A 27,457-nucleotide genomic window follows, 5' to 3' on the forward strand; every position below is an offset into this window, starting at 1 on the left:
CACTTAGAAAATGCAATATCATTTCATCATTTTTTAAAATTGATTCCGATATGTGTTCAGTTAATTTGAAAACTTTTTTTCATAATAGCTTTTAATGGAATATTGACTAATAAATAAATAAATGTTTGAATTGCAAATCCAAAAGAATTTTCAGCCTAAATAGAAATCTAAAACAACTGATTTATTTCCCAGACACACAGTCTTTGACAATTTTAAGCTTTCGACCAGGCCTAGATTTAGCCAGCCCCACTATGAGGTGCAGGCATACACATGGATCATCTCTGGCGTCACCCATTGACTTCTACACTCCGCTACTAGAAGCCTAAATTGTCAGCTAACGGGCGCCGCCATATTGGCTACAGTTAAGTCTGCCTAACTAGGAGGTTTCATATATGGGGAAAAGGGCCAGATCAAGTCATTTTTCCCCCACTTGGGGAATATTAGTCAGGTGGACTAATATTTACATCGTGAAACTTTATTGGCAAGTACTTGGTGTCTTACACATAAAATGCAAAACTATTACAGTACAGCAAGGCAAGTGACATTTAGACAACCATACAGACATGTTTTCCCGTATTACGTGTTTAGTAAAAAAAAACCTCTACAGATTCATAACTATGAAGTAGTTTAGTGCCATTTTTCCAAGCGCAACACTCACGGTTTTAAGCGTAAAACGTTAAAAATTTGTGTGCTCAAAAAAATGTTTTGCACTTGAAACAGAAAAAAATGCACTTGAAACTCACAAATACGTGAAACAAAACAATTTTACTCTTTTCCGCTTCAAGTGCCAAACAAGTTTTCAAGTACACAAGATACGCTAAAAACATTGAGTGTTGGAATATTGGCACAAAAAGCGCTTCATACATAACACGTTTGAGTGTTGTTGTTAACAACTTTTCATCTGTTGCCGCTCCTTTGACACAGTTACTTAGTCCCATGATTCCTTTTGTGTGGTCAAGCACTTGTCAACATGCTTTTGACTCCATCAAGGCATTGTTGGCAAATGCTCCTGTTTTGGCAGCACCAGTGTTCAGTCGACCCTTTAAAATCGCAGTGGATGCCTGTGACACTGGAGCTGGGGCTCGTCCTTCTCCAGAGTGGAGAAGATGGGATTGAACACCCTGTGTCCTATTTTTCCCGGAAGTTCAACAGACATCAGCGAATCTATTCTACGATTGAAAAAGAGGCCTTGGCTCTAATTCTTGCTCTTCAGCATTTTGAGGTCTATGTGGGATCTGCCTCCCACCCAACCATTGTTTACACCGACCATAACCCTTTAGTTTTTCTTGGACGTATGAAAAATGCTAACCAGAGGTTGATGCGTTGGGCACTTATCCTGCAGGGTTTCAATCTGGATGTCCGTCACATCAAGGGCCCTGAAAACATAATGGCTGACGCATTGTCTCGTTGCTTGTGAACATGTGTTGTTTTGTTTTTTATTTCTTTTTTTTCCCTGCAGAGACCCCCATGTTCACAAGCTAAGGATGGAGGTGTTATGTGCTGCTGCTGCTGCTGCTGCTGCTGCTGCTTTCCAACACTCTGCTCACCTGGCAGGTGAAGCCAATAGTCTTGATCAGCACCTGCCAGTTATTTAAGTCAGGGAAGACATGCAGAGAGGGCAGGCAGGAGGCTGAGGAGCAGTTGTTTTGTGTTGGAGCTGTGCTGGTTGGTTGTTTCTCTTCTGATTCCCTCTTGGTCCTCAGCAGTCTTATACTGCTGGGTTTTGTTATTTTAGTTTGGGGGTTGGACCTTGGTAGTCCTCATTTACGGGCTTTGTTTATTTCTTTTCGATAGATAGATTCTGTTAGGCAGCCTTAGCAGGGAGCTGCTGACTCCGACGGTCAACGTGGCTGGGTCAGTAGTCTTCCTGACTTATTTTATGTTTGGCCAAGGTTCCAATCCCTCTGTTTTGTCTTTTGTTGGGACCAGCACAGTAATTATCTATTTTCTTTTGTTTCACAGGATACTTCTTCCTCATAATAAACTGTTCCTTAACTTATTTGGTCCATTGTCCATATGTTTGGCCCCTTTTTGATTTACCCCTAGACTGGGATAGGTCTGCCTGTCGGGGGCTGTAACATATTTGGGGGCTCGTCCTAAAAGTTTAACCTTCTTGGCCAGTGGCGTTCTTGTTTTGGCGGTGCTTGTTTTGAGGTCTGTCTTTGTACGACCTGTGCTGTCTTTTGCCCTGGGCTTTGGGCGCTGGGAAGCGCATTTGTGCTTTGTGTCGGCACTCTGTTTTGGGGTGCTTTTGCTTTATGCCTCGTGCTGGCACTTTGTTTGGGCCTTTTGGTTCGTTTGAGTGAGGGCGTTTGCACTTCTTTGAACGCCAGGTTGGCCTTTTGTTCTTTGCTGCCCCTGCCTCTTTTTCTTTTGGTTGTTGTTGCAGGTTTTCTTTTCCTTCTCTTGTTAAATGGAATTTAGCTTGAAGGGTGCCTTGCAGCAAAAGCCGCCACTGCTGCTTGGCCCTCTTCTCCATTTTGTTTTGTTCTCCATTTTGTTTTGTTCTCCATTTTGTTTATGTCTTCTCCACTTGTTTTAGTTTGTGTTGCACTTTGTAGTTCTTTGTAGTTTGTAGTTTTGTCTGTGCCCACTCTGTTTAGTCCTTTGGTTTATGATTTTGTTTAAGTGAAGCTGTAGGGGTGAACCGCCATTTTGTTTAGTACATGTTTTCTCCTGGTTTTGTTAGGTTAGGGAGGTTAGCGTTCTGTCTTTGATTTCCCTTTTTCTTTTGTTGCAGGTAAGATTACATGTTGCAGTTAGTTGGGGTTTTGTTTGTTGTTTTGGCCTGGGTTCACCCTGAAGCCTTTTAGCTTCACTTTTAGTTATTGTTGGATTGTTTATTTGTAAATAAATTGGGTTATTTTATGGAGACATTCGTTTGGTGTTTTTGTTACAGTTAATTTATTAGTCAAACCTTTACTTTTTTATGTTATGCCGCCTCGGTGCCCCTAGACACAATGGGGGCGTAACATAATTGGCTTCATACATAACACGTTTGAGTATGTTTTTTCTGTGGTTCTAATATGTGATACCAAAATATAATATCGTAGTGTGGCCTTTGTATACAACATTTTTTTAAACAATACATCACACATGAATGTGTTAAATCTCTTTTGTCTCTCTCATGTTACCAAACATGCTGGCATATGATCAGATATGTTTTAAGGAGTTTTTCTTTTTACCTCTTAGTTTTTTGGAACATACTGTCATTAAGCTCTTAAGGCTCAAGTTAATATTTGAGCTAATCCTCTACAAACACAGTCACAGGCCCCCAGTTAAGCAGATTTAAATACTGTGGCAATATAACCCCAAATGTGATGTCCACACATGTGAGCGTAGGTCTGAAGAGGTTAAACATGGCTGATGCTGCCTCTTCTTCTAATGACGATCCAAAAGTAATTACTATAATGTTCTTTCAAAGACAAACTCATTTTCTTAAAAGATTTTGTCATAAGATATTTACATATGTATTCTGAGCATAAACAAGATTTAGTATTTTCCATCATGTATTTTTAACATCTGTGCAAAAACAGCACGTGTACAATTTTGTTTTTAAGAAAAATCTATTTTTGCCTTATAGTTACAGTTAGGATTACCTGTAACATTCATGTCTGTCAGGCATCAGAAAGGGCAGCTCAACAGAACATTACAGCACTTGGGCATGACAGGCATCAACGTCTCCTGGTTCGGCTTAGGCAGACGGCGGTGGAGCTGCCCATAACTATTTTACAGTATTTTCAATTCTACAAGGAAAAGTAGCTTTGGATTTTCTCATCAATTACGAGACATGGGCTATGTACAGACCTGGCTTTGACCCATATTTCCTTTTGTTTTACTTGGATATAAAAACATCCATGTGAATGAAACAGAAGAGACTGGTCTATTAAAAATGTTAAACTTTTTTCTTTATTGAATCACAAACCTCAGCAGGAGTCATCTACAGATTTCACGTTTAAACATTTTTCTGCCTTAAAATTTTAAAATTTTGGTTTTGTCTTGGTTAGTGAGCCCTCTCACCATGACAAGATGCAGGCTAGAGAGGAACATACGAGCCAAACATAAAACTAAAACCCTAAAAAATTAAACATGTACAACTTTCCAGTAGTTTTTTGTATGTCAACATGATTTCCCTTAAAAAATCTGGTTTCTCTGTGTGATTTCTGTCACTTTACATCAATAGATTTTAAAATTTACTGTAGAATTTCTGAATCCTGTCGTTATGTATTATAACCTTTATACAAGAAAACAACATAAATTATAATACGAGGGAAATGTAAAACTTTTTAACATTACAAATCAAAATAACTAATGAAAGATATTAATGGAAGGACATTTAAAAAAAAAAGTTCAATCATATTATTGAAACAAACAGAAATGATCATAATATTTTTTACGAGTATTTACATGAAATATAAAGTAGTTTATTTAGTACTTACTGGAAAAAAGATAACAGAGGACTCCCAGAGAGCGTGTTAAAACAGTTTACCTCTCAACATAAACCCAAATATATAGTAGATGCTAAAGCTAAAATGGAGGAAACGAGCTAAACATCCAAGCTCTGTATCCAGAATCCACCACAACCATCATCTGAAAATACCATTTATGTATTAAATATGAAACCATTGATGTCACCAGGCATTAAAGGGGTTCATTTTAAGGGGTGGCATTAATGGGAAATTGCTCCCTCTAAGCACAAGCCTCTCTGGTCATTTGAGGTACTGCAACATTTTGTTGCTTCCTCGTTAGCTTTGAAAACTATGCTGTCATCATATCAGTTCATCTATCCATGTATCTATCTTCTCCTTTTATATGTTTCCTGAGATTTATGTTGAATGTTCTTCCTGACACTACGTACTCCATTTACCGGGCTTGGGACAGGCACAAGCAGAACACTGGTTGAGGAAGCATTTATCTTTTTTTTTATGTCTATTTGTCTGTCTGTCCATCTGCCCATCCTTACATGTTTTTTTTGTCTTTTATTTTTGGAAGTGACTATACACACGTAATTTCTAAACCATGTGAGGGCCGTGCTGAACTGTTTTCTTGCTCGCATTTATTTTGAATGCTGAGCCTATGTGGCTTAATGTACACAAACTTTAAATATTCTATGTGCCAGTTGGTGATCATTCCTGTTTTACAATTACCCCTTAAAAAAATGTGCGACCAACATCAAAATGTAGCACTGATCGTACTTAAAACACGTGCGGGCCGGGCAATGTAGCAATATGCATCTTGTGCGACATGAATCTTTTTTTCTTCTTCTTACATTTGTAATTATTTATTTTGTGTGTGTGGGGAGGGGGGTTGTTTATTTGTATTTTGTCTTTTTTTCCATCTTCTTTGTAGTTGATTTTGAATTTTGGGGGGACAGTCACCTCATTTGTGGGGCACTTCCCCCCCGCCCCCCGCCCATGCTTATGTCCGTCCCTGCTTTCAACAAGTGGTCATTTAAACAGGATTAAGGCACTTTTGGAACCGCATAGCCATTAATTTAGGAATGTGCATGCAGGTAAAGGAAATCTAAAAAAAAGCCTGGGACTCCCTGTCCTCCTTTCTGACCTACCTTCCAGAGTCACCTCCTTCCCCGCTCGTTTTAGCGCCTGCACAGCCTCGTCGTGGGTCGCGTCCCGCAGGTTCATGCCGTTCACGGTGAGGATGGCGTCCCCGACATACAGAGACTGAGTCTGGTCTGCTGCAAGCCCCTTGAAGATCTTACTAATGAGAATAGGCATTTTGTTCTCTTTCCCTCCTTTAATGCTGATCCCGAGTCCCCCGACTTCCTGCTTGGTCACCTTGACGCACCGCTTCTTGTTGGCGATCGCTTCTGGCACTCGCTCCGGGAGGTCCGTGAACGCGGTGCGCACCGCCTGGGGGCCATTATTTGAGTTGGCGTTCCTGTTATCAAGGTAAGATCCATTTGTGACGCCGTTGAAGTTGTCCTGTGCGCCGTCGTCCTCGCAGCTCAGCGTGAGCGCGTCCACGCTCAAGTTGACCAAAACTTTGTGCCAGCTCTCCCGCACCAGAACCTCCGCGAATCCACTTTTCTGCGCCCCAGAGCCGGCGCTCGCAACTCCGGCCGTTGCTACCACCGCCATCTTTGCAGCATTTCTGTAAAATCACATGTGATTAAGTTCCCAGCGCGCTCTCACCCAATCACCGACACCCCGACTTCCTCCAGATCAGGCTGGACTTCGTCCTCCGTGAAGTTTTCCGTGGGATTTGTCAGCGCAGCCTCACAGATCCCTCTCTGAGTCCGCCAGCCCGGAGATCCTCTTTGCGGGGAGGAGTTTTCCCATGTTCAGCTCCCGCAAACATTGTTCATCATCTCTCAAGTGCGCGCGACTGGCTCTGAGCCTGAAGCTGTGAGTGCAAAAGCATTACGTTCATGTCCTTCACTCGACTTTCAGGGAGAACAACAAGTCAAAGTATTCCTTTAAAGATGTATGACATTCTTATTTTACGTCAGACTTCTGTTTCATTTGAACTCAGGAACTTCACAGGACCAAAAAAAAAAAAACCCACACATTTTTACTTTGTCAGATCTTTAAATTTCTTTAACTATAATTGATTTTGAGCCCTCATGGTCATAAATGGTTTACATCAAACATGTGGAAACAAGAATGAATCTAACCCCCTAGTTTAGATGTTTCCAAGAATGAGTGCACTGACTTTTGTTGAAGCATCTAAAAAAAAAGGAATTTCCCATGTTATGGGGAAATATGGTTCTCTAAACATAAACTACAGTATTTATTAGTTACCAGAAAAACTTTGAAATTAAAGGGCATTTCTGTGGGTTTTTAAAGCCAAAAATAGTCAAGTTGTCAGCCCAAAACTGAAGTTTCATCTAAGAAACTCCTGAAAACTTTTTTTTTACATCAAGGTTTCAATGACACCTGCTGGTCACTTCACAAAAATGGCTTTCATTCAAAGATTATCAGAATCAGAATCAGAAATACTTCATTGATCCCACACGTGGGAAATTTGTTTGTCACCATAGCAACTGACAGCAGAGGGGAAAAAAGACTAAGAATAATTTAAAAAAACAAGAACAAAGAAAATGTAGCATAAATGCAAACAAGGTGGTATAATTTAAAAAGCTATTTACAGAACAGTGCAGGTAAAAAGATGTGCAAAAGAAATGTGCAAAATAGAAAAAATAAATAAATAAATAGCTAATAAAAACTGTGCAAAGGTTATCTTTTGCATTGTGACTTGTTGTACAGGGTTATTGCATTGGGTATGAACGATTTCTGGTACCGGGCAGTTTTGGAGCGGAGCTGTCTGAGCCTCCTAGAGAAGGAGCTCCGCTGTTTGTCCAGAACAGGGTGGAGAGGATGCTCTGGGTTGTCCATGATTGAAAGGAGTCTTCCTTTTAATATTTATTTGCAAATGTCAATCTCTTGTCTTGCAGGATTAAATAACACAGTATTTTACACATAAACATTTTATTTTGAAAAATAAAGTGTTTCCTTCCATCTAAAAGTAGCAATTAAGTCAAAGAGACGGACCCAACAATGCTTATAATGGAGTCAGTGAACAACAGTTCTCTTACGTTTCTCTTTCTCCTGTTGGAGTCATAGCAGTCACGCTAACTGTGTTGTTAGTCTGCAGGATCCAGCCTCTCTTTTTTTAAACTTTATTTGACATGTTTTATGCTTGCTTAGATTTAGAAAGTATCCCATTAAAAAACACATTTCTGTATTTTGTAGACTAGAGTACATAAGGCAAATATTCAAAGCAAAGGAACATTTTCATGTTCGAGTGAGTCGGTGGTTCTGGTCAGGAATGTAGGGCCAACATCACCTGCACATTTCCCTTAAAATGAAACTTTTTTCTGCATTATGTTTAAGGACCTGCTATAAAGATAAGGACTGTTTTTCATACTGTTTATATAGTGTGCATTGAATCAGGATGGGAGTCTTTGTGACATGAAATAATTCCTGCTGAACTGCACAGAGTGCATTGAACAACTTTTTTTAGAAACAAAAATATTTGGTTTAATGAGGTGTTAGACTTTAATTGATCTATACTTTTATGTGGAAATTAGCCAGTGGATGAAATGCACATTCTTCTCTAATGACTCTCAAAACAAAGAAATTTCAGCATTATGAAATATGATATTAATTAAAAGTTGTTTATGCATCCTGCTATAATCATCAAGTTAGCTATTGGTTTTAATATGACATACTTTTATTCCATACATCTTTAAGTTTGCTGTCAAATTTTCAATTCAATATTTCATAACCCAAAGTGTTCTTGCTTTTTGTTTTTGTAAAACAAAAGCCCAAAAAAAAATTCGGTGTTTTCTTTTCAAATATTTATGTACAATTTAAAAGCAGCATTTGTTAGAGGGTTCTAAAATATTATAAAGAAACAAATACATTTGCACCTTAGGAGGAGCAAACAAACCAGTTTGCTTAGGGATTTCATTTTAGCGTTAGATAATTTCAAACAAAAAAACAACATTTTTTTCATTTTAAAATTTTATTATTAAAGGATTTTGAACTAGGACAAAAATCTGCAGGTACAGTTTAGCAAGCAGAGAGTATTTTATTGTGTAAGCTGGAGGTTGAAGCTTGTCTGTCATGGCTACAGAACACTTTTCGAACCCAGATGCTGGAACCCAGAAGAAACACAGCGGGAGGCGAACGTTGGCGGGTAAGAGTTTTAATACGAGGAGCAGAGAGCAGAACGTGAGCAGGTCCAGATGTCGGTTCCGAACTGAAAGACAGAAGTTAGTGGCGTCACTGGTGGATTTCTCCGTAGGCCGATGTTGACGAAGGTGGAGACACTTGATGAGGCAGAGGCTCGTGGTGGGACCGCAGGAGAGGACAGACTGATGAGAACGGCTGGGAACTGATTCGAGCGACCACTCGTGGTACTGGATTCCTGAGGGTGAGTAGAGAGAGAGACAGGTTTAGTCATAGGCTTGACGTAGCGAAAACGAACAGTAGCTTGACTTGAGGACCAACTATGCACCATCAGGGGCAACGGACTGGCGAAGACTGATGATCCTGTGGCTCCTTATGAAGGCGGATGAGGTGATGAGGTAAGTGGTCGCAGGTGTAGAGAATCAGCAGCCAAGCGGAGAGGAGAGGGGGAGGAGGCCGACAGAGGCACCATGTCAGTACCCCCCCCTCAACAACCGCCTCCAGGCGGTCAAGGGCGGCGATCAGGGTGGGCACGGTAGAAATCCTCAATGAGAGAGGGGTCCAAAATAAACGAGCGGGGAATCCATGAGCGCTCCTCCGGACCGTAGCCCACCCAGTCGACCAGGAACTGGAATCCACGACCCCTCCGACGGACGTCCAAAATCCGGCTGACGTCATAGGCCGGAGCGCCGTCGACGACCCGGGCGGGCGGTGGGGAAGTGGACGGCGGGCACAGAGGACTGTCCTGGACTGGCTTGATCTGGGAGATGTGAAACGACGGGTGGACCTTCAGGGCTTTGGGCAAACGAAGACGGACACAGGTAGGGTTGATGAGCTTGTCTATGACGTAAGGACCGATGAATCGGGGAGCCAGTTTCTTGGAAGATGCCTGAATGGGGATATTGCGAGTAGAGAGCCAAACCCTCTGACCTGGTTGATAGTCGGGTCCCACCACCCTGCGACGGTTGGCGATCCGGCAGTTGCTCTCCTTGGTGCGGAGGAGAGCGGCCTTCGTCTGAGTCCAGACGCGTTGACAACGCTGGAGGTGATGTTGGACGGAAGGCACTGCCAGATCCAACTCCTGGGATGGAAACAGAGGTGGTGAGTACCCTAGGGCGGCCTCAAAAGGAGAGATCCCGGTGGCAGATGAAGGATGAGTGTTATGGGCGTACTCTATCCATACCAGGAAGGTGGACCAGTCCTTTTCATTCTGTGCCGCCAGACAGCGGAGAGCTGCCTCCAGCTCCTGGTTCGCTCTCTCCGCTTGGCCATTTGACTGGGGATGATAACCAGACGAGAGACTGACCGTGGCCCCCAAGGCCGAGCAGAAAGCCTTCCACACTTGTGACGTGAATTGAGGGCCACGGTCGGAGACAATGTCCATAGGGATGCCATGGTGGCGAAAAACGTGTTTGACCATCAGGTCAGCAGTTTCAGTGGCCGTGGGGAGTTGAGGAAGGGGAATGAAGTGAGCCATTTTCGAAAAACGATCAATAACAGTGAGGACAGTAGTGTTACCGTGTGACGGGGGGAGACCGGTGACGAAATCAATGGCAAGATGGGACCAGGGTCGATTGGGAGTGGGGAGAGGATGAAGCAGACCTGCCGGAGCTGAGGATGAGGATTTTGAGCGGGCGCACGTGGAGCAGGCAGCGACATACTCCCGCACGTCCTTTTCCATGGCAGGCCAATGGAACCTTTTGCGGATGAGGTTCAGAGTCCGGTGAACCCCCCCATGGCAAGCCAAGCGGGAAGTATGCCCCCAGGTGATGACCTCGGACCGGAGATCAGCAGGGACGAACAAGGTACCCCTGGGGACAGGAGGGAGGTCATCATTGTCTCTCAGGGCTTGGAGTACCTTGTTCTCGATGTCCCACGTGAGGGTTCCGATGACGCAGGTGGAAGGAAGGATGGTGGCCGGGGCGCGTTCTGATGGACTGTATTTTCGGGACAGGGCGTCAGGCTTGATATTTCGGGATCCGGGTCTGTAGGTGATCACAAAATTGAAGCGGTCAAAAAAAAGACACCAACGAGCTTGCCTGGAGTTGAGTCGTTTGGCTGAGCGGAGATAGGCCAGGTTCTTGTGGTCTGTCCACACGATGAATGGCTGTTCTGCTCCCTCCAACCAGTGACGCCATTCCTCCAATGCCAGCTTGATGGCAAGTAGTTCCCGGTTGCCGACATCATAGTTTCTTTCTGCTGGTGATAGTTTTCGTGAAAAATAAGCACAAGGTTTTAATTTGTCAGTTGAGGCCTCTTTTTGGGAGAGGACGGCACCCACACCGGTATCAGAAGCGTCCACCTCGACAATGAATTGACGAGATGGGTCAGGTTGGATGAGGATGGGTGCGGATACGAAAAGGTCCTTCAGTTTGTCGAAGGCTTGTTGGGCTTCAGAAGACCAGGCAAAGGGATGAGTAGTGGAAGTAAGGCGTGTGAGAGGAGAAGCGATGCTGCTGTAATTCCTGATAAATCGCCTATAAAAGTTGGCGAAGCCTAAGAACTGCTGAAGTTTTTTCCGTGTGTCTGGAGGTGCCCAGTTGGCGACGGCCTCTATCTTAGAGGGGTCAGGTCGGATGCAACCTGCCTCGATGACGTAGCCGAGAAACTGAACGGTTGGAACATGAAATTCGCATTTCTCGAATTGTACATAGAGTTGATTTTCCAAAAGCCTCTCAAGCACGAGACGTACGTGATGTTCATGCTGGGCCTGATCATGGGAATAGATGAGAATGTCATCAAGGTAGACGAAAATGAAGCGATTAAGGAAGTCACGGAGAACGTCGTTGACCAACCGCTGGAAGACTGCAGGGGCGTTGGTGAGGCCAAAGGGCATGACCAAATATTCATAGTGCCCTAAGGGGGTTTTAAATGCAGTCTTCCATTCGTCGCCTTCCTTGATACGAACCAGATGGTACGCATTGCGGAGGTCTAATTTCGTGAAGATACGGGCTTGTTGAAGAGAGTCAAAAACAGACGTGATTAAAGGCAAGGAATATTTATCTTTGACGGTGATCTGATTTAGTTCGCGGTAGTCGATGCAGGGCCTGAGTGTCTTATCTTTCTTAGCCACGAAGAAAAAACCAGCCCCCACAGGGGAGGAAGAGGGTCGTATGTGACCTAACGAGAGCGCTTCCTGGATGTACTGTTCCATGGCGCTTCTTTCGGGACCGGACAGGTTGAACAGCCGCCCCTTAGGTAAAGGAGCGCCAGGAAGGAGAGTAATGGCGCAATCGTAAGGTCTATGCGGGGGAAGAGCGCTAGCCTTAGATTTGCTGAAAACTGCTTTTAAGTCGTGATAACAAGATGGAATGGAAACCAGATCTACTGAGGCGGGACTCTCGGTATCTGTGGGGGGAACACGGGGAACAGCGGACAGTAAACAGTTTGCAAGGCAATAAGGACTCCACTGAGTGACAGATCCCTGAGCCCAGTTAAATTGGGGATTATGTAATCTGAGCCAGGTGAACCCTAACACTATGGGGGTATGGGCGGACTGGGTGATGTAAAACTGAACTGATTCCCTATGGTTACCTGACGTGACGAGGAGAATGGGCTTGGTGCGATGGGTAATACGGGACAGGTGTTGTCCCCCAAGGCCCGAGGCTTCAATGGGGTTTTCTAGGGGCTCTGTGGGGATAGACAAGTGGTTAACTACACGAAAGTCAATTAAGCTCTGTTCCGCCCCAGAATCTACGAGGGCCCTGAGTTCATGAACTTGGCGATCGAGGCATAACTTGACAGGTAAATACATGAATTCTTTACCAGAATCTGTGGCAGATAACTCCCCTCGCGGCCTGTCGTCTAGCGAGGGGCTGGGAAGTTTAAACGAACTGGACATCCTGAGACTAGATGGCCTTTAGCCCCGCAGTAAAAACAGGCTCCAGCTTCGCGTCTTTTGCGCCGTTCCTCTTCTGACAGCCTTGAGTGGCCGATCTGCATGGGTTCCTCCATAGTCTTGGAGGGGACAGGACGCTCAGCAGCATACAGGCCTGGATCGATCGGTGGAGCGTGGATGGACTTAGTCGGGGGACGTGGAGCCGGATGACCTCGTTCTTTTTGGCGCTCACGTATCCTAACGTCCGACCGGAGAGCGGCGGACACTAACTCCTCAAAGGATCGTGCTTCCGGTTGAGAACAAAGGTGGTCTTTAATTTGTTCATTCAAGGACTGGTAAAAAACGCCTTTGAGGGCCAGATCGGGCCAGCCAGCTTCAACCGCTAGAATGCGGAAATCGATGACGTGATCGCTAACAGCACGGTTCCGCTGTTTGAGTGCGAGCAGCCGCCGGGTAGCCTCTTCCTGTTTACGAGGTTGGTCGAATATCAGGCGGAATTCGCCGAGGAATCGCTCGTAAGACAGGTGAGAGATGGGATTGGCAGAGAGAAAAGCTTGGGCCCACTGGAGAGCTTTACTTCGTAGAGAATTAATGACAAGGGTGATCTTACTGTGGTCGGACTGGTAGAATCGGGGAGCTTGTTGACATATTAACTGGCACTGCAGCAAAAATCCTCCGCAGGCTTCCACCTCCCCGAAGAAAGGTTCCGGTTGGAGTCGGATGTTTTCGGTTGCGGCCGGCACTCCGGAAGCGGAAGGAGCTGGGACGACAGGAGTATGGACTGTGGCAGGCGAAACCTGGGAAAACTGGCTGGTTAGTTCATGTAAGGTCTGGGTCATACCATCTAGGCGATGAAAGAGATCCTGCTGGGCAGCCGCCATTTGCGACAGAGCGTCCGCTTGACGTCCCAGCATAATGCCTTGTTGGGAAACGGCTAATCTGAGTCCTTCTGGGTCAGCTGGGTTGGGATTATGGCCAGTCCGTTCTGTCATGGCTACAGAACACTTTTCGAACCCAGATGCTGGAACCCAGAAGAAACACAGCGGGAGGCGAACGTTGGCGGGTAAGAGTTTTAATACGAGGAGCAGAGAGCAGAACGTGAGCAGGTCCAGATGTCGGTTCCGAACTGAAAGACAGAAGTTAGTGGCGTCACTGGTGGATTTCTCCGTAGGCCGATGTTGACGAAGGTGGAGACACTTGATGAGGCAGAGGCTCGTGGTGGGACCGCAGGAGAGGACAGACTGATGAGAACGGCTGGGAACTGATTCGAGCGACCACTCGTGGTACTGGATTCCTGAGGGTGAGTAGAGAGAGAGACAGGTTTAGTCATAGGCTTGACGTAGCGAAAACGAACAGTAGCTTGACTTGAGGACCAACTATGCACCATCAGGGGCAACGGACTGGCGAAGACTGATGATCCTGTGGCTCCTTATGAAGGCGGATGAGGTGATGAGGTAAGTGGTCGCAGGTGTAGAGAATCAGCAGCCAAGCGGAGAGGAGAGGGGGAGGAGGCCGACAGAGGCACCATGTCATTGTCAATTAAAGTATCGTCTATGATGCTCTGGAATATTTATCATTAATATATTGCTTCCTCTGCTTTCCTACCATCTTCCATCTCTTCCACCCCACTCATGTCCTCATATAGATATTTCAGCCTGTTTTTTACTTCTCCTCCAGGCAAGTGTTTAAACATTTATTTTTCAAATACACTGAGTTTTCAGAGTTGAAACTGGGAGTCATGATCAAACAGAGAACTGCAGATTTCACTGAAGAGATATTCGTCCAAGTTGGGACTGAGTACAATGATCTTTCCTTGAGATGAAGTCTTGGTGCCTGTTAGCAAATTGAAAAATTGAGGTAATCGGGTGGCACAGATGAAAAAGGAAAAAAAAAAAAAAAAGTTCTGGACCTGAAAGAGAATCGCCGACTAGGGACCTTTCAGTGTGGCGTTTGCATGTTCTCCCTGTGCTTCCATCCAAAAACGTGCTTCATAGGTTAATTGGTTACTCTAAACTGTCCGAAGGTATGAATGTGAGTGTGTATGTGTGGGTGTGTGTGATTGTGGCCCTGCGACAGACTAATGACCTGTCCAGGGTCACCAGTCTAGGGTCACTAGACGGCCCTGCCCTCACCCACGACTGGCCGGGTGTGACGGGGTTCTTTTTGCGGTGAATGAATCAGTCCGAAATAAGATGACCAAGCCGGTGGACTACAAAAAATTGGGTTTTATTGTTCCTAAAACCAAAGAATACAACCTATTTGGGGGAGGCCGTTACCTTCACTGCAGCTCAGACTGCTTGCTTGCTCGCTCTCTCTCTCGCTCTCTCTCTCTCTCTCTCTCTCGAACCAACATACATATGCTCTTATATAATGGTTCCATTTCTGCTTAATTTGTCTGAATTTTTTTCTGAGTGCATAGAAAGTGGTAGAGCTTCAGGGTTTTTGACAGGTTAGTGGTTGTAAACAACAGAGAAGAGCTCTCAACAGAGGACACAAGAGACAAGATAGCATCTTGGAATACAACCCAGAAGTATCACTGATGTCTAATGCTGGTGTGAAAAAAAGAGCAAAGCATTTGTTGAAGTAGCCTAAAAAAATAAATAAGAAAAACTATATTTGCGCCAATTCTACTGAAATCATAAACCCGTCAATAAAAACTGTGAAATGTTGATGTTATGACTGACCTCAGTGAATGAAATGCTGGAGAATATTTTGAGATAACAAAAAAGATATCGCAGGAAATTTTATTCTTTTTTTCTTTAAAGCCCCACTCTTTTGGAAAGTGTTCCCATTGTACTTTTATGTATGCAATTTTTAGCCAAAAAAAACTGTTTTTCATTCTAGGACATAGTTTCTGCAGAGGGAGGAGTTCCCTAGAAATTCGTCTTTTACTTTTGGGCGGGACTGTTGGCGCAGAGCAACTCCGCCCCCTCCTCCCTTCACCTGTTTGTTAACACACTCTCCCACAAGATTACCGGCTTTCTCCGCACGGTGCTCTCTCCGCACGGTGGGGGGGTTCATATTACACCTGAGCCAGGGGTGTTCGTGTCCCGGGGGGGTGGGTCCTGGTCCTTGCCCCTGAGCGCTGGGCCCCGCCAAACTTCCAACATGGCCGAGCCTGGTCGGGCCATATTTATAACACCCCTTGTGGGCCACCCTTGTGGGCCACCCTTTTTTCCCCCCTCCTGGGCGGGGGCGGCGGGCCCCTGCCTTGCTCCTCCCTGGACCAACCGTGGGCCGGGTGGGTGGCTGCCTGGAGTGCGGAGCGGGTCTCCCTTGGGGGGTCCTGGCTCGTACCTGGGGTTAGGGCGGGGGGATGCCCGGAACTCCTGGGTGGTGGTGGGGTGCTCGTCTGGGGCTGTGGGCGTCCTTCTCCGGTGGGGCCCTGCGTTGGGCTCTTCCGGCGCGGCGGGGGGGCTGCTTTCCTGGCTGGGCTGGGGCGGCGCTCTCTTTCCCTCCGCGCCTCCCTGCTCTCTGGCTCTGGGGGCCTCGCGGCGGTCCTGCTGGCCCTGGCCTAGGTGGCGGTCTTGGTCGCCCGGGGGGCGGTTGTTCCCTGCCTGTTCCCGTGTGGCGTTGGGGGAATTCCGGCTGCCGCTGCTGCTGCGGCGGGGGTCTGGGTGTGGGGGTGGCTGGGCGCTCCTCCTCCTTCTTTTCACATTCCACCATCCATTTTAGAAGAACATAAACACTCACCTGAGCACAGGTGTTAGCTCACCTATGCACTTATAGTTTGCATGATTGAATGAATGAAAGATTTCACACAAGTTGGTTTAAAGGCATTAGTATGCGTGTGTGAACACTATCTGTTTTGCGACATGTTGACATGTGAACATTTCTTGCAGCTAGCAGGTGTGTTGATAATATTTGAGTGTGTGTGAACAGGCCCCGCCCTTTTTGTACTACATTTGAACTGTACCGTAACGATAAACAACCAGTAAACCTGTCTGCTCTATGCTGCTTCATGGTCTTACCCCCCCTCTCACTATCACCCCCCCCCCCCCCCCCCTCCTGACATCCCTCCCTCTTCTTCCCTTCTTTCCTTTTCCGTCCGGTCCAACACCAAAGATTTTCAATCATGGTTGAAATTAATAAAGTTTGGCCTCAATTACAAAAGGGGTTTGTTCAGTCACACCTTTGGTTTGTCTGAAGATTAATAACCCCTCTTGTTAAAGTAAAATATGTCCAACACAAGAGGCCCTCAGCTCTCATCTGCCTGCCTAGCTGTTGGACAGGACAAGTAAAAAAAAAAAAAAAAAAGATTACCGGCTTTCACAACCACTTTTTAACATTACAGGTGCGACTACAATGGGGAACAATATCAGAGCTATCCAGCCGTACAGTTTTGAGCCAGACGCCAGATCAGAGGAGGCAAACAAAGACGCACATGAATGTAGTCATCTTTAAGAGGATGCATCAGAATGGATCAGAGATGGGAGCTTGTTGCTTGCCGACTAGCTTCTATGTCGCAACTACAAACATGAAAATCCACAAACAGCTTTTTTACCTGCTGCTCCTGATTCACAACGATTTGAATAAAGAAATAATCTGAAATTAAATTTAGAGCTTAATATTGTTCTACATATATATATATATATATATATATATATATATATATATATATATATATATATATATATATATATATATATATATATATATATATATATATATATATATATATATATATATATATATGTGCCCCCCATTGTGAGAAAAATGACACAAGAAAATGTTAAAAACACCAGAAACACAATTTTTATCGGAGAGGGTCTTCTTTAAGCTAATTACCATAAATTCGTAATGTTTTTTATTTTGACCCTTAAAGTTCTTCTCTTCTTTCTCTTTCGGCTTTTCCCATCAGGGGTCGCCACAGCGAATCATCCTTTTCCACCTCACTCTATCATAAACATCTTCTACCCTAACGTTAGCCAACTTCATGTCCTCTGTTAAGACATCCATATACCTCCTCTTTGGCCGTCCTCTTGCCCTCCGGCCAGGCAGCTCCATCTCCAACATCCTTCTACCAATATATCCACTATCCCTCCTCTGAACATGTCCAAACCATCTCAGTCTGGCTTCTCTGACTTTGTCGCTAACACAGGCAACATGAGCCGTCCCTCTGATGTACTCGTTCCTTATCCTGTCTAACCTGGTCACTCCTAAGGAGAACCTCAACATCTTCATCTCTGCTACCTCCATCTCAGCCTCTTGTCTCTGTCTCACTGCTACCGTCTCTAACCCATAGAGCAGAGCTGGTCTCACCACTGTCTTGTACACCTTTCCTTTGAGTCTTGCTGACACTCTTCTGTCACACAACACTCCTGACACTTTCCTCCAACCGCTCCAACCTGCCTGCACTCGCCTCTTCACCTCTTTTCCACACTCCCCATCACACTGAACTGTTGACCCCAAGTACTTAAACTCCTGCACCTTCTCCACCTCAGTCCCCTGTAACCTAACGCTTCTACCTTGATCCCTCTCGTTCAGACACATGTATTCTGTCTTACTACGACTGACCTTCATACCTCTTCTTTCCAGGGCAAACCTCCACCTCTCTAGCTGTTCCTCCACCTGCTCTCTACTCTCACTGCAAATTACAATGTCATCCGCAAACATCATTGTCCAGGGAGATTCCTGTCTTACCTCGTCTGTCAGCCTGTCCATCAGCATAGCAAACAAAAAAGGACTCAAAGCTGATCCTTGGTGTGGTCCCACCTCCACCTTGAACTCCTCTGTCTGACCTACAGCACATCTCACCACCGTCATACTTCTCTCATACATGTCCTGAACTACTCTGACATACTTCTCTGCCACTCCAGACGACCTCATACAGTACCACAGCTCCTCCCTCGGCACCCTGTCATAAGCCTTCTCTAAATCTACGAACACACAATGCAGCTCCTTCTGACCTTCTCTGTACTTTTCCATCAACATTCTCAAAGCAAAAATGGCATCAGTGGTGCTCTTACGGGGCATGAAACCATACTGCTGCTCACAGATCTCCACCTTCTTCCTAAGCCTGGCTTCCACTACTCTTTCCCACAGCTTCATTGTGTGGCTCATCAACTTTATTCCTCTATAGTTGCTGCAGTTCTGCGTGTCACCCTTGTTCTTAAAGATCGGAACCAGAACGCTTCTCCTCCATTCCTCAGGCATCTTCTCACTCTCTAAAATCCTATTGAACAACCTCGTTAGAAATTCCACTGCTGTCTCTCCTAGGCACTTCCATACCTCCACAGGTAGGTCATCAGGACCAACGGCCTTTCCGCTCTTCATCCTTTTCAGAGCCTTCCTAACCTCATCCTTTCCAATCTCTGCTACTTCCTGCTCCACAACAACCACATCTTCCTCCCTTCTTTCCATGTCATTTTCCTCGTTCATCAGCTCCTCAAAATACTCCTTCCATCTTTTCTGTACACTCTCTTGGGTTGTTAGCACCTTTCCATCTCTGTCCTTAATCACCCTTATCTGTTGCACGTCCTTCCCATCTCTGTCTCTCTGTCTGGCTAGCCTGTACAAGTCCTTCTCTCCTTCCTTTGTGTCTAACCTGTCATATAGCTCATTGTAAGCTTTCTGTTTGGCCTTTGCCACCTCTCTCTTCACTCTACGCTGCGCTTCCTTGTACTCCTGTCTACCTTCCTCAGTCCTTTCTACATCCCACTTCCTTTTAGCCAACCTCTTCCTCTGGACGCATTCCTGTACTTCCTCATTCCACCACCAAGTCTCTTTACCGTCTTTCCTCTTTCCAGATGACACACCTAGCACCTTCCTATCTGTTTCCCTGATAATCTCTGCTGTAGTTTCCCAGTCATCTGGAAGCTCATCCTGACCACCCAGGACCTGTCTCAACTTCTGCCTAAATTCCTCACAAGTTTCTTCATTCTGTAGCTTCCACCACTTGGTCTTCTTTTCTGTTTTCCCTCTCTTCTTCTTCCTGACCTCCAGAGTCATCTTACACACCACCATGCAGTGCTGTCTGGCTACACTCTCTCCTACCACCACTTTGCAGTCATTAACCTCTCTCAAATGACCTCGTCTACATAGGATGTAGTCCACCTGAGTACTCCTACCTCCACTTCTGTATGTCACTCTATGTTCCTCTTTCTTCTGGAAGTAAGTGTTGACTACAGCCATTTCCATCCTCTTCGCAAAGTCCACCACCATCTGTCCCTCCAGATTCCTTTCCTTCACACCAAACCTGCCCATCACCTCCTCATCACCTCTGTTGCCCTCACCAACATGCCCATTAAAGTCTGCTCCAATAACAACTCTCTCTCCTCTGGGAAAACTCTCTATGACAGGGGTCGGGAACCTATGGCTCGCGAGCCATATATGGCTCTTTTGATGGTCACATGTGGCTCGCAGACAAATCTTTAATTATAGTTTTTTTTTTTCATTAGACCAGTCCTTCTCGGGCGCGATGCGATGTCAGAGGCGCGCAGTAGTAGCAGTGCTTAGAGAGAGAAATCTGCGCCAGCACTATCAGTTACTATTATCTATTATTTCACAGAGTTTGTACCAGCTGGAAACCTGTGAATTGACGTGGCTAAAACTGCGCGCTCCCGTCTCTGAGAAAGAGCGCGCAGATGCGGGGACGGGATGTGTGAGGGAGAAAGCAGAGGGTGGGGCTGAGGTGTTGTGGGGACAGGCAGCAGGTGAATCGCGCAGGGATTGTAAAAACGTAAAACCCGCTGCCCGTCACTCACTGCAGTGTGTGAGTGTGTGTTTGGCTCCCCGTCTGCATGTGATCAGTCTTTGTCACATCTACAGAACATTCAGACCTACGATGACGTTTAAAGTCTCAACGCCTGAACGAAGCAGAAACTCACCACGTATCAACCAGACTAGACCATCAGCAAAACTACCACGAGAAATACTCATCATTTATTAGCAACAGAATAACAATGTTATTAAAAAGAATCCACAGACTTATTGTACTTTAAAAATGTTGAAATTAAATCAAATGCACACATTCATTTGTATATTTAGTTTTAAACAAATTGTCGCGGACTGAGTTGGATGGCTGTTGGGCCGCGTTAAAAGTTCTGGAGTTCATTGAACGCGTCAAGCAGAGATCTGATTGGCCCTCAGTTCTGTCGCTCAGCCTGTTGTTAGGTAGTTTGGACCAATGGGGTTCAGCTATGGGCCGAATAAGGGAAATGGGAGGGCTGCAGCGGGAGCAGGGGAATATAAAGTTGGGAGAAGCGCTCTCGTGTCGGCGGGAGAGATTCAGGAGTTGCTGAATTAATTGAACGGCGTTTGTTGCGGTCTGCAGTAATCGGAATAAAGAACTTTAAAAGAGGTTAAGTCTCCGTGCCTCAGTGTGGGGAAGGGACACTACATTATTGTATGGCTCTTTCGAAATTACATTTCAAAATATGTGGCATTTATGGCTCTCTTGGCCAAAAAGGTTCCCGACCCCTGCTCTATGACCTCATCCAACTCACTCCAGAATCTCTCCTTCACTTCTAACTCACAGCCAACCTGTGGCGCATACCCACTGACTACATTCACCATCACCCCTTCAATTTCTAACTTTAGGCTCATCATCCTGTCTGAGACTCTTTTCACCTCTAGAACACTGTTTACAAACTCCCCCTTCAGAATCACTCCTACCCCGTTTCTCTTCCTATCAACACCATGATAGAACAGTTTGTATCCTCCTCCAATACTACGTGCCTTGCTGCCCTTCCACCTTGTCTCCTGCACTCACAGTACATCTACCTTCCTTCTCTCCATCATGTCAGCCAGCTCTCTGCCTTTCCCTGTCATTGTGCCAACGTTAAGAGTCCCTATTCTCAAACCTATGTTCCTGCCTTTTCCCTTCTCTCTCTGGCCACGGACCCTTCTGCCTCCCCTCTTTCTTCCACCAACAGTAGTCAAATTTCCACCGACACCCTGTAGGTTAACAGCATCGGTGGCGGTCGTTGTTAACCCGGGCCTCGACCGATCCGGTATGTCTAAAGTGTTGTGGATGATTCGCATGGTTATTTTGGCAATTTTTACGCCGGATGCCCTTCCTGACGCAACCCTCTCTATTTATCCGGGCTTGGGACCGGCACAGAAGTTACTGGCTTGCAACCCCTGTGGCTAGATTATTTTGACCCTTAAAGTTAGTATACATAAATTAATGTACATTAACATGGGTGGTGAGCATAGCTGGGCAATAAAGGAGCACATTTGAGCAAGTCAAAAGAAACATAATAACACACAATTTGCATCTTTGCACCCAATTAAGACAATTTATTTAAAAATAAAATAGAGAGAAGAATAAAGCCTTCACACCCAACAACACAAGCTTTTCTAGCAAAATTTAAAAATTTGTTTAATCCTTGAAAATACTTTTATTTATTTTACAGTTAAATACTGTTTTATTGAGTCAAACCAAATGATTATGATTTTATTTTAAACTAGACTATTAATGTTTTTATTTAAATGTTAGTGTTTTCTTGTCTTTAAACCAGCATGGCACATGTCACCTGGTACTCAGAATTGCTGATCATAAACTTTAGAATCTGGGGAGTAACGAATAATCAATTAATTGATGAAACGATTTGTATTCCTAAAATCTGTATGAGGCAAAATTGAATTGACCTAAACCCATAAAAAACTGTTTCAAAATAAGACAAATCGACAATCAAGTCAAATTTGGAAAATACCATTTGGATTGGGACATGGTAGGTTTATTTTACTATATTGTTCCTTTTGTGTTTTGTTGATGTTGAAAACAAAATTGGGATGAACTTTATGAAATGAAAATCTGATTGGATTTGCCATTGTTTCTTGTTCACTTGTTTCTTTGTACACAACTTTAATTTATACCTGACTATCTTGCAAGAAATTCAAGTAATCTGGAAAACTTTACCTGTACCAGGTATTTATCTCTGAGTAAGGGTTGATGGCTGACAAAGTGTGTATTATCAGAAATTAATGCACACCGTGGAAGCCTTCCGCAAAGTGCGTTCATTTCTGATAATGCACACTTCGTCAGCAATTATCTCGCTTATACCATACCACTTACAAAAGAAAATAATATTCAATGAGTTTTTAGTACTTTGGTGTGCAGCACGTTGTCTCGGTAACATAACAGCACGCTGCTTAGCCTTAGCTGGCACCGACCTCAACTGCAGCGGCAAAGGAAAGTGATATCTATGCTGGTCATCACAATAGGTTAAATAAAGCATCAGTTCAGAGAGGAAGTTCACCTCTTACCGCTTGTTTTTGTCCAGATGATAAAGCTAAAGCCGGCGCAGTGATATAGAACAATTAAGCTATGTGACCGGAACTTCTTTTTTAGGTGTACTTTATCACTGTGAACTATCACTTTTTAATCCACACCCAAGAATTCACCCAGACCATGTTATAATCAAAGTCAAAGACGAAAAGATTGTTTGACAACCCCTTTAAGACAAGGGGATGTTTAGGGGGCCTAAATGCTCCTGGATTGTTTTTTCTCATAAAAATAATTATAATTTTATTTACTGGTAATTGGTTCCCTTCATTCTGTTTTCTTTAGAGCAGCATACACAGCTAAGCTTTCTTTCAGGATAATAAAAGTTTTATTTAGATTCTGAACAGCTTATGTGTAACTCTGCCTTTGTTGCTGTTGACAGAGCCTCGAAATAAAACCTGTTCATTTGCTTTGAATTGACACTAACTAACTAGTTTTGCATCCTTGGAGGCAAAACATGCAGGAAAAACAACCAGACACTGGAGATTTCCCAAAGGAATGCCACTCCCTTTCACAAAACAGGCTATTATAGCAGCCACTGAGAGGAAAAGGCTGTCAGGAGAACTGAAACTGGGTAAAAAAGCAGGCTGCTGAGTGAAAAGGGGATTAGAGTTTAAGGAAAACATGTTCTTTATTCAGGTGCTTTGAATAAAGATCAGGCGATCTTAAAAGGGCTTTTGAAAGTGGGCTTTTTAAGAAGGGAGATTTATCAAATGGTTTTTCTACAGCATTTGACTTAATATCAACATCTGCTGAGCAGAATTTTACTAAACAAAAAGAGAAAATATTTTTCTGCAGAAGTGACAAGAATTTTAGAAGAGACACAAACATTTACTCACCAAAGAGGAGAAAGTGCTTGCAACTGGCGAGTATTAATTTTGTATATTTTGTATATTTTCATATATTTCTAAACTCTAACTATGCAGTTTTTGAATTATCAGTACATACAAATTTGATGTACTAATAATTCATAATTCTATGTTTATTTAGTCTCAAAATACTTTTCTGGACTGAGAGGTCTGAGGTCTTTCCAGGTATCTGTTGTAGCCACTCCTCCAGCTTGGGGGTTACTGCCCCGAGTGCTCCAATTACCACAGGCACCACTGCCACCTTCACTTTCCAGGCTTTCTCCAGTTCTTCTCTGAGTCCCTGGTATTTCTCCAGTTTCTCATGTTCCTTCTTCTTGATGTTCCCATCGCTTGGCACTGCCACATCCACCACAACGGCTTTCCTCTGTTCTTTATCCACCACTACAATGTCTGGTTGGTTTGCCATTACCATCCTATCAGTCTGGATCTGGAAGTCCCACAGGATCTTTTGCCTCTCATTCTCTACCACCTTTGGAGGCGTTTCCTATTTTGACCTTGGGGTTTCCAGTCCATATTCTGCACACATGTTCCTGTATATTATTCCAGCCATATATATATATATATATATATAGAGATATATAGATAGATAGATAGATAGATAGATAGATAGATAGATAGATAGATAGATAGATAGATAGATAGATAGATAGATAGATAGATAGATAGATAGATAGATAGATAGATAGATAGATAGATAGATAGATAGATAGATAGATTTTCATCTCAAAAGTAGCTCACATGCCAAAAAAGTGTGGGCACCCCTGGTTTAGCCCTTCCAGAAGAGTTTAAAAATAAACCATTTCTAGGAAAACTCCAGCAGACTCTGCCTTAAAACTATCTGAACGACGCAGCAACTTGTTTTCTATTTAAAAAAAAATAGAAAACATTGAACCAAATTAGATAAGAAGATTTTTTTCTCAGATGTTTAAACACTGATATCAAGGACTTTCAAACTAATGCAATTTCTTTTACTTCCAATGTCACTCAGTGTGGGGATAATGAACCACTAGAGGGAGCACTGTATTCATCCATGAAGCCTTCATGTTTAAACTCATTGTACATCTTCTTTGAGATGGGCTGTTCACTTATGAACTTAAAAATATAAAAAAATAAATTCAAAAGGAAACTAAGCTTTTATTTGCAGATTCAGTAGTGAATGCACAATGTATTAAATCTTACTTAAAGTAAAAAAAATAAGATCTATGATCATTATTATTAAGATAAAATCTTTTTTCATTTTAGTTTAACAAATAAAGATGCACAGGGATTTCCTATTAAAATTATATCATTCATTCATTCATTCATTCATCTTTTTCTCTTTGAAGAGAACGCGTGGGCACGGGGCTGCTGGAGCCTGTCCCGGCCACTTATGGGCGAAGGCAGGGGACACCCTGGACAGGTCGCCAGTCTGTCACATATCACACACCCATGCACACTCACATTCACACCTATGGACAATTTAGAGTGACCAATTAACCTATGAAGCATGATGTAAAATTATATCATTTTTTGTAAATAGTAAAAAGTTCATTGTAGCTGAAAGAATTCTGACCATTATGGGATTTCCATACGATCTTTATGGAAATCTCGAAAATCTAGAACAGTGTTTTTCAACCTTTTCTGAGCCACGGCACACTTTAACCTTAAAAAAAATCCCGCGGCACACCAGGATCCAAAAATTTAAAAAAAAAAAAAAAAAGGAGAAACTCATAGTCTGTATTGATCTACAGTCCCTCCACAATCTCACATGCATTTTTTAGAAAATTGTTGCAGAAAAAGCTTGAAACTGCAGCTGTTTTTTTCTAAAAGATGCAATAAAAGTTAAGTTAGAAGATGTAAAAACAGTTCGATGTGTGTTCGTTGATTTCAAGACGTTTAACAACAGATCTCCTTGAGCGCTGTCACTCTCACAACCCAATGCATCATGGGAGATGTAGTGCATTAAACGGCCGGCGGAGATCGCGTCTCTGAGCTTCCTTGTTTTGTTCACTTGTTCCACGGTCTGATACCGGATTCTGTGGAAAGCTGCACCGATAAAGACGAGCTTTAGCTGGTATTTATGTTAGAACTGAGCGACTTTACGAGCTAAATCAGGACAAGGAAGTGAAGACTTTAACCACTTCTGATTGGTCAGACTGATGACATGTGATTAAGCTCCCCAAGAATGATTGGTGGAGACAGTTAAAGGGGCGGGACTTTTCCAAAATACAGCCGGAGTTGCAGCTGAATCGCGGTAGCGTCATTCTTATCAAAATGTCTTTAATAAAATAAAATAAACGCAAAGAAAAAGTATTTTTCGATCTTTTATATTCCTAACTCCTCAGTGTTTTATCAGGGCCTGTTTGGATGAACAGAGAGCTGAAATCCTGGAGATGGGAAATGTTTAATTTTTCAGTTAATGAGGGCAATTCCCCACGGCACACTTGACCATCTCCCACGGCACACTAGTGTGCCGCGGCACACTGGTTGAAAAACACTGATCTAGAAGACCCTTCAGTCTACTTATTATAGAGTTTGAACCTTCATTGTAGCTCAGTACTGAATTAAATCATGACATGTTTTAGTCTCAAAAAGATCTACTTCCTGACAGACAGACCACAGTCGCAACGTCTCCTCCTCCCCGATCACCCTCAGCACGGGCTCCCCCAGGGCTGTGTGCAAAGCCCCCTCCTGTTCACCCTGCTCACGCATGACTGCACAGCGAGTCACCCAGGCTGTCTGATCGTGAAGTTTGCGGATGACACAGCTGTGGTTGGACACATCTCCAACAACGATGAGTTCGACTACAGGCAGGAGGTGGAACATCTGGACATCTGGAGAGCTGGTGCAGAGACAACAACCTCTGCATCAACGGGAAGAAGACCAAGGAGATGATCGTGGATTTCAGGAAGGACAGATGCCCCCCTCCCCCCCATTCACATCGGAGGGGACGTGGTGGAAGTGGTTTCCAGCTTCAGGTATCTGGGCGTGCACATCTCCAGCGACATTACCTGGAGCACCAACACCTCCTGCCTGGTCAAAAAGGCACACCAGCGCCTCTATTTCCTGAGGAGGCTCAGGCGTGCTGGGATTGGGATCTCAGTCCTGACCTCCTTCTACAGGTGTGTGGTGGAGAGCGTCCTGGCCTCCTGCATCACGGTGTGGCACGGCAGCTGCTCTGCGGCAGAGAGGAAAGCTCTGCAACGAGTGACCAAAGCTGCATAGAGGACTGTGGGCTGCAGGCTGCCGACCACCACTGACATCTGTACGACCAGATGCAGGAAACGGGTCTCCCACATCCTGAAAGACCCCACTCACCCCTCACACCCACTGTTCTCCCTGCTCCCCTCAGGCAGGAGACTGGAAGCCTAAAGAGCAGGACCACCAGACTGAGGAACAGTTTCTTCCCTGAAGCAGTCAGACTGCTGAACTCCGGTTGATCACTGCCCCCCCCCCCCCCCCCCCCCCTCTCCATGGACAACAAGCTAATTCTCAAGTGCAATATCACAGGGCTGTGCAACACTCAATATAATATACTGTGCAATTTGAAACATACTTTCTGTGCAATACTCACCAGGAACCACACCGTAACATATTGATATCACATTGATATTATATTATTTATTTATGTCTGAATGTAAATGGCTGGCCCGGGACCAGAGAGCTTAATTTCGTTTTATCATGTGATAAAATGACAATAAAGGTTTCCTGATTCCTTATTTTTTGATCTATAAATATATATAAATCATAAATTAATAAATTATACAAAAAAATCTGAAGGTGTGCAAAGTGTGTCAGAATACATCTTAAAATAATGTAATCAAAATCTTTTTTTTATTAGAAAACTGAGCTTCTCAAGTTTGTCAAAGAAACACATTTGGAAAAA

At 44.2% G+C, this 27,457-nt stretch overlaps 2 protein-coding genes and 1 long non-coding RNA gene across 4 annotated transcripts in view; 1 reads left to right on the forward strand and 2 right to left on the reverse strand.

Annotated features, from left to right (window-relative positions):
• Window positions 1–6,495, reverse strand: part of sntb1 (syntrophin, basic 1) — a 50,923-nt gene extending 44,428 nt beyond the window's left edge. For both annotated transcript variants that reach the window (XM_023964055.2, XM_023964054.2), the window contains exon 1: window positions 5,567–6,495. In XM_023964055.2, the coding sequence (XP_023819823.1) occupies window positions 5,567–6,098 (532 nt within the window). In that variant the 5' untranslated portion in view covers window positions 6,099–6,495. The remainder of the gene's footprint in view (window positions 1–5,566) is intronic.
• On the forward strand, window positions 5,774–26,307 carry LOC144984571 (uncharacterized). Its single transcript, XR_013648370.1, has 3 exons — window positions 5,774–5,909; window positions 24,918–24,991; window positions 26,183–26,307. It is a non-coding gene; the product is annotated as an uncharacterized LOC144984571 (long non-coding RNA).
• LOC144984569 (uncharacterized) lies at window positions 9,057–10,259 on the reverse strand. The gene is made up of 2 exons (XM_078933481.1): window positions 9,585–10,259; window positions 9,057–9,449 (listed from the first exon to the last, which is right to left on the reverse strand). Exons 1-2 carry the CDS (start codon window positions 10,129–10,131, stop codon window positions 9,163–9,165), a joined length of 834 nt encoding a protein of 277 aa, XP_078789607.1. The 5' UTR covers window positions 10,132–10,259; the 3' UTR covers window positions 9,057–9,162.
• Window positions 26,308–27,457: the final 1,150 nt, after the last annotated feature.

The sequence above is a fragment of the Oryzias latipes genome, chromosome 16 (genome assembly GCF_053564925.1).
Source record: "Oryzias latipes strain Hd-rR chromosome 16, Olatipes_Hd-rR_3.1".
Classification (NCBI taxonomy): domain Eukaryota; kingdom Metazoa; phylum Chordata; class Actinopteri; order Beloniformes; family Adrianichthyidae; genus Oryzias; species Oryzias latipes.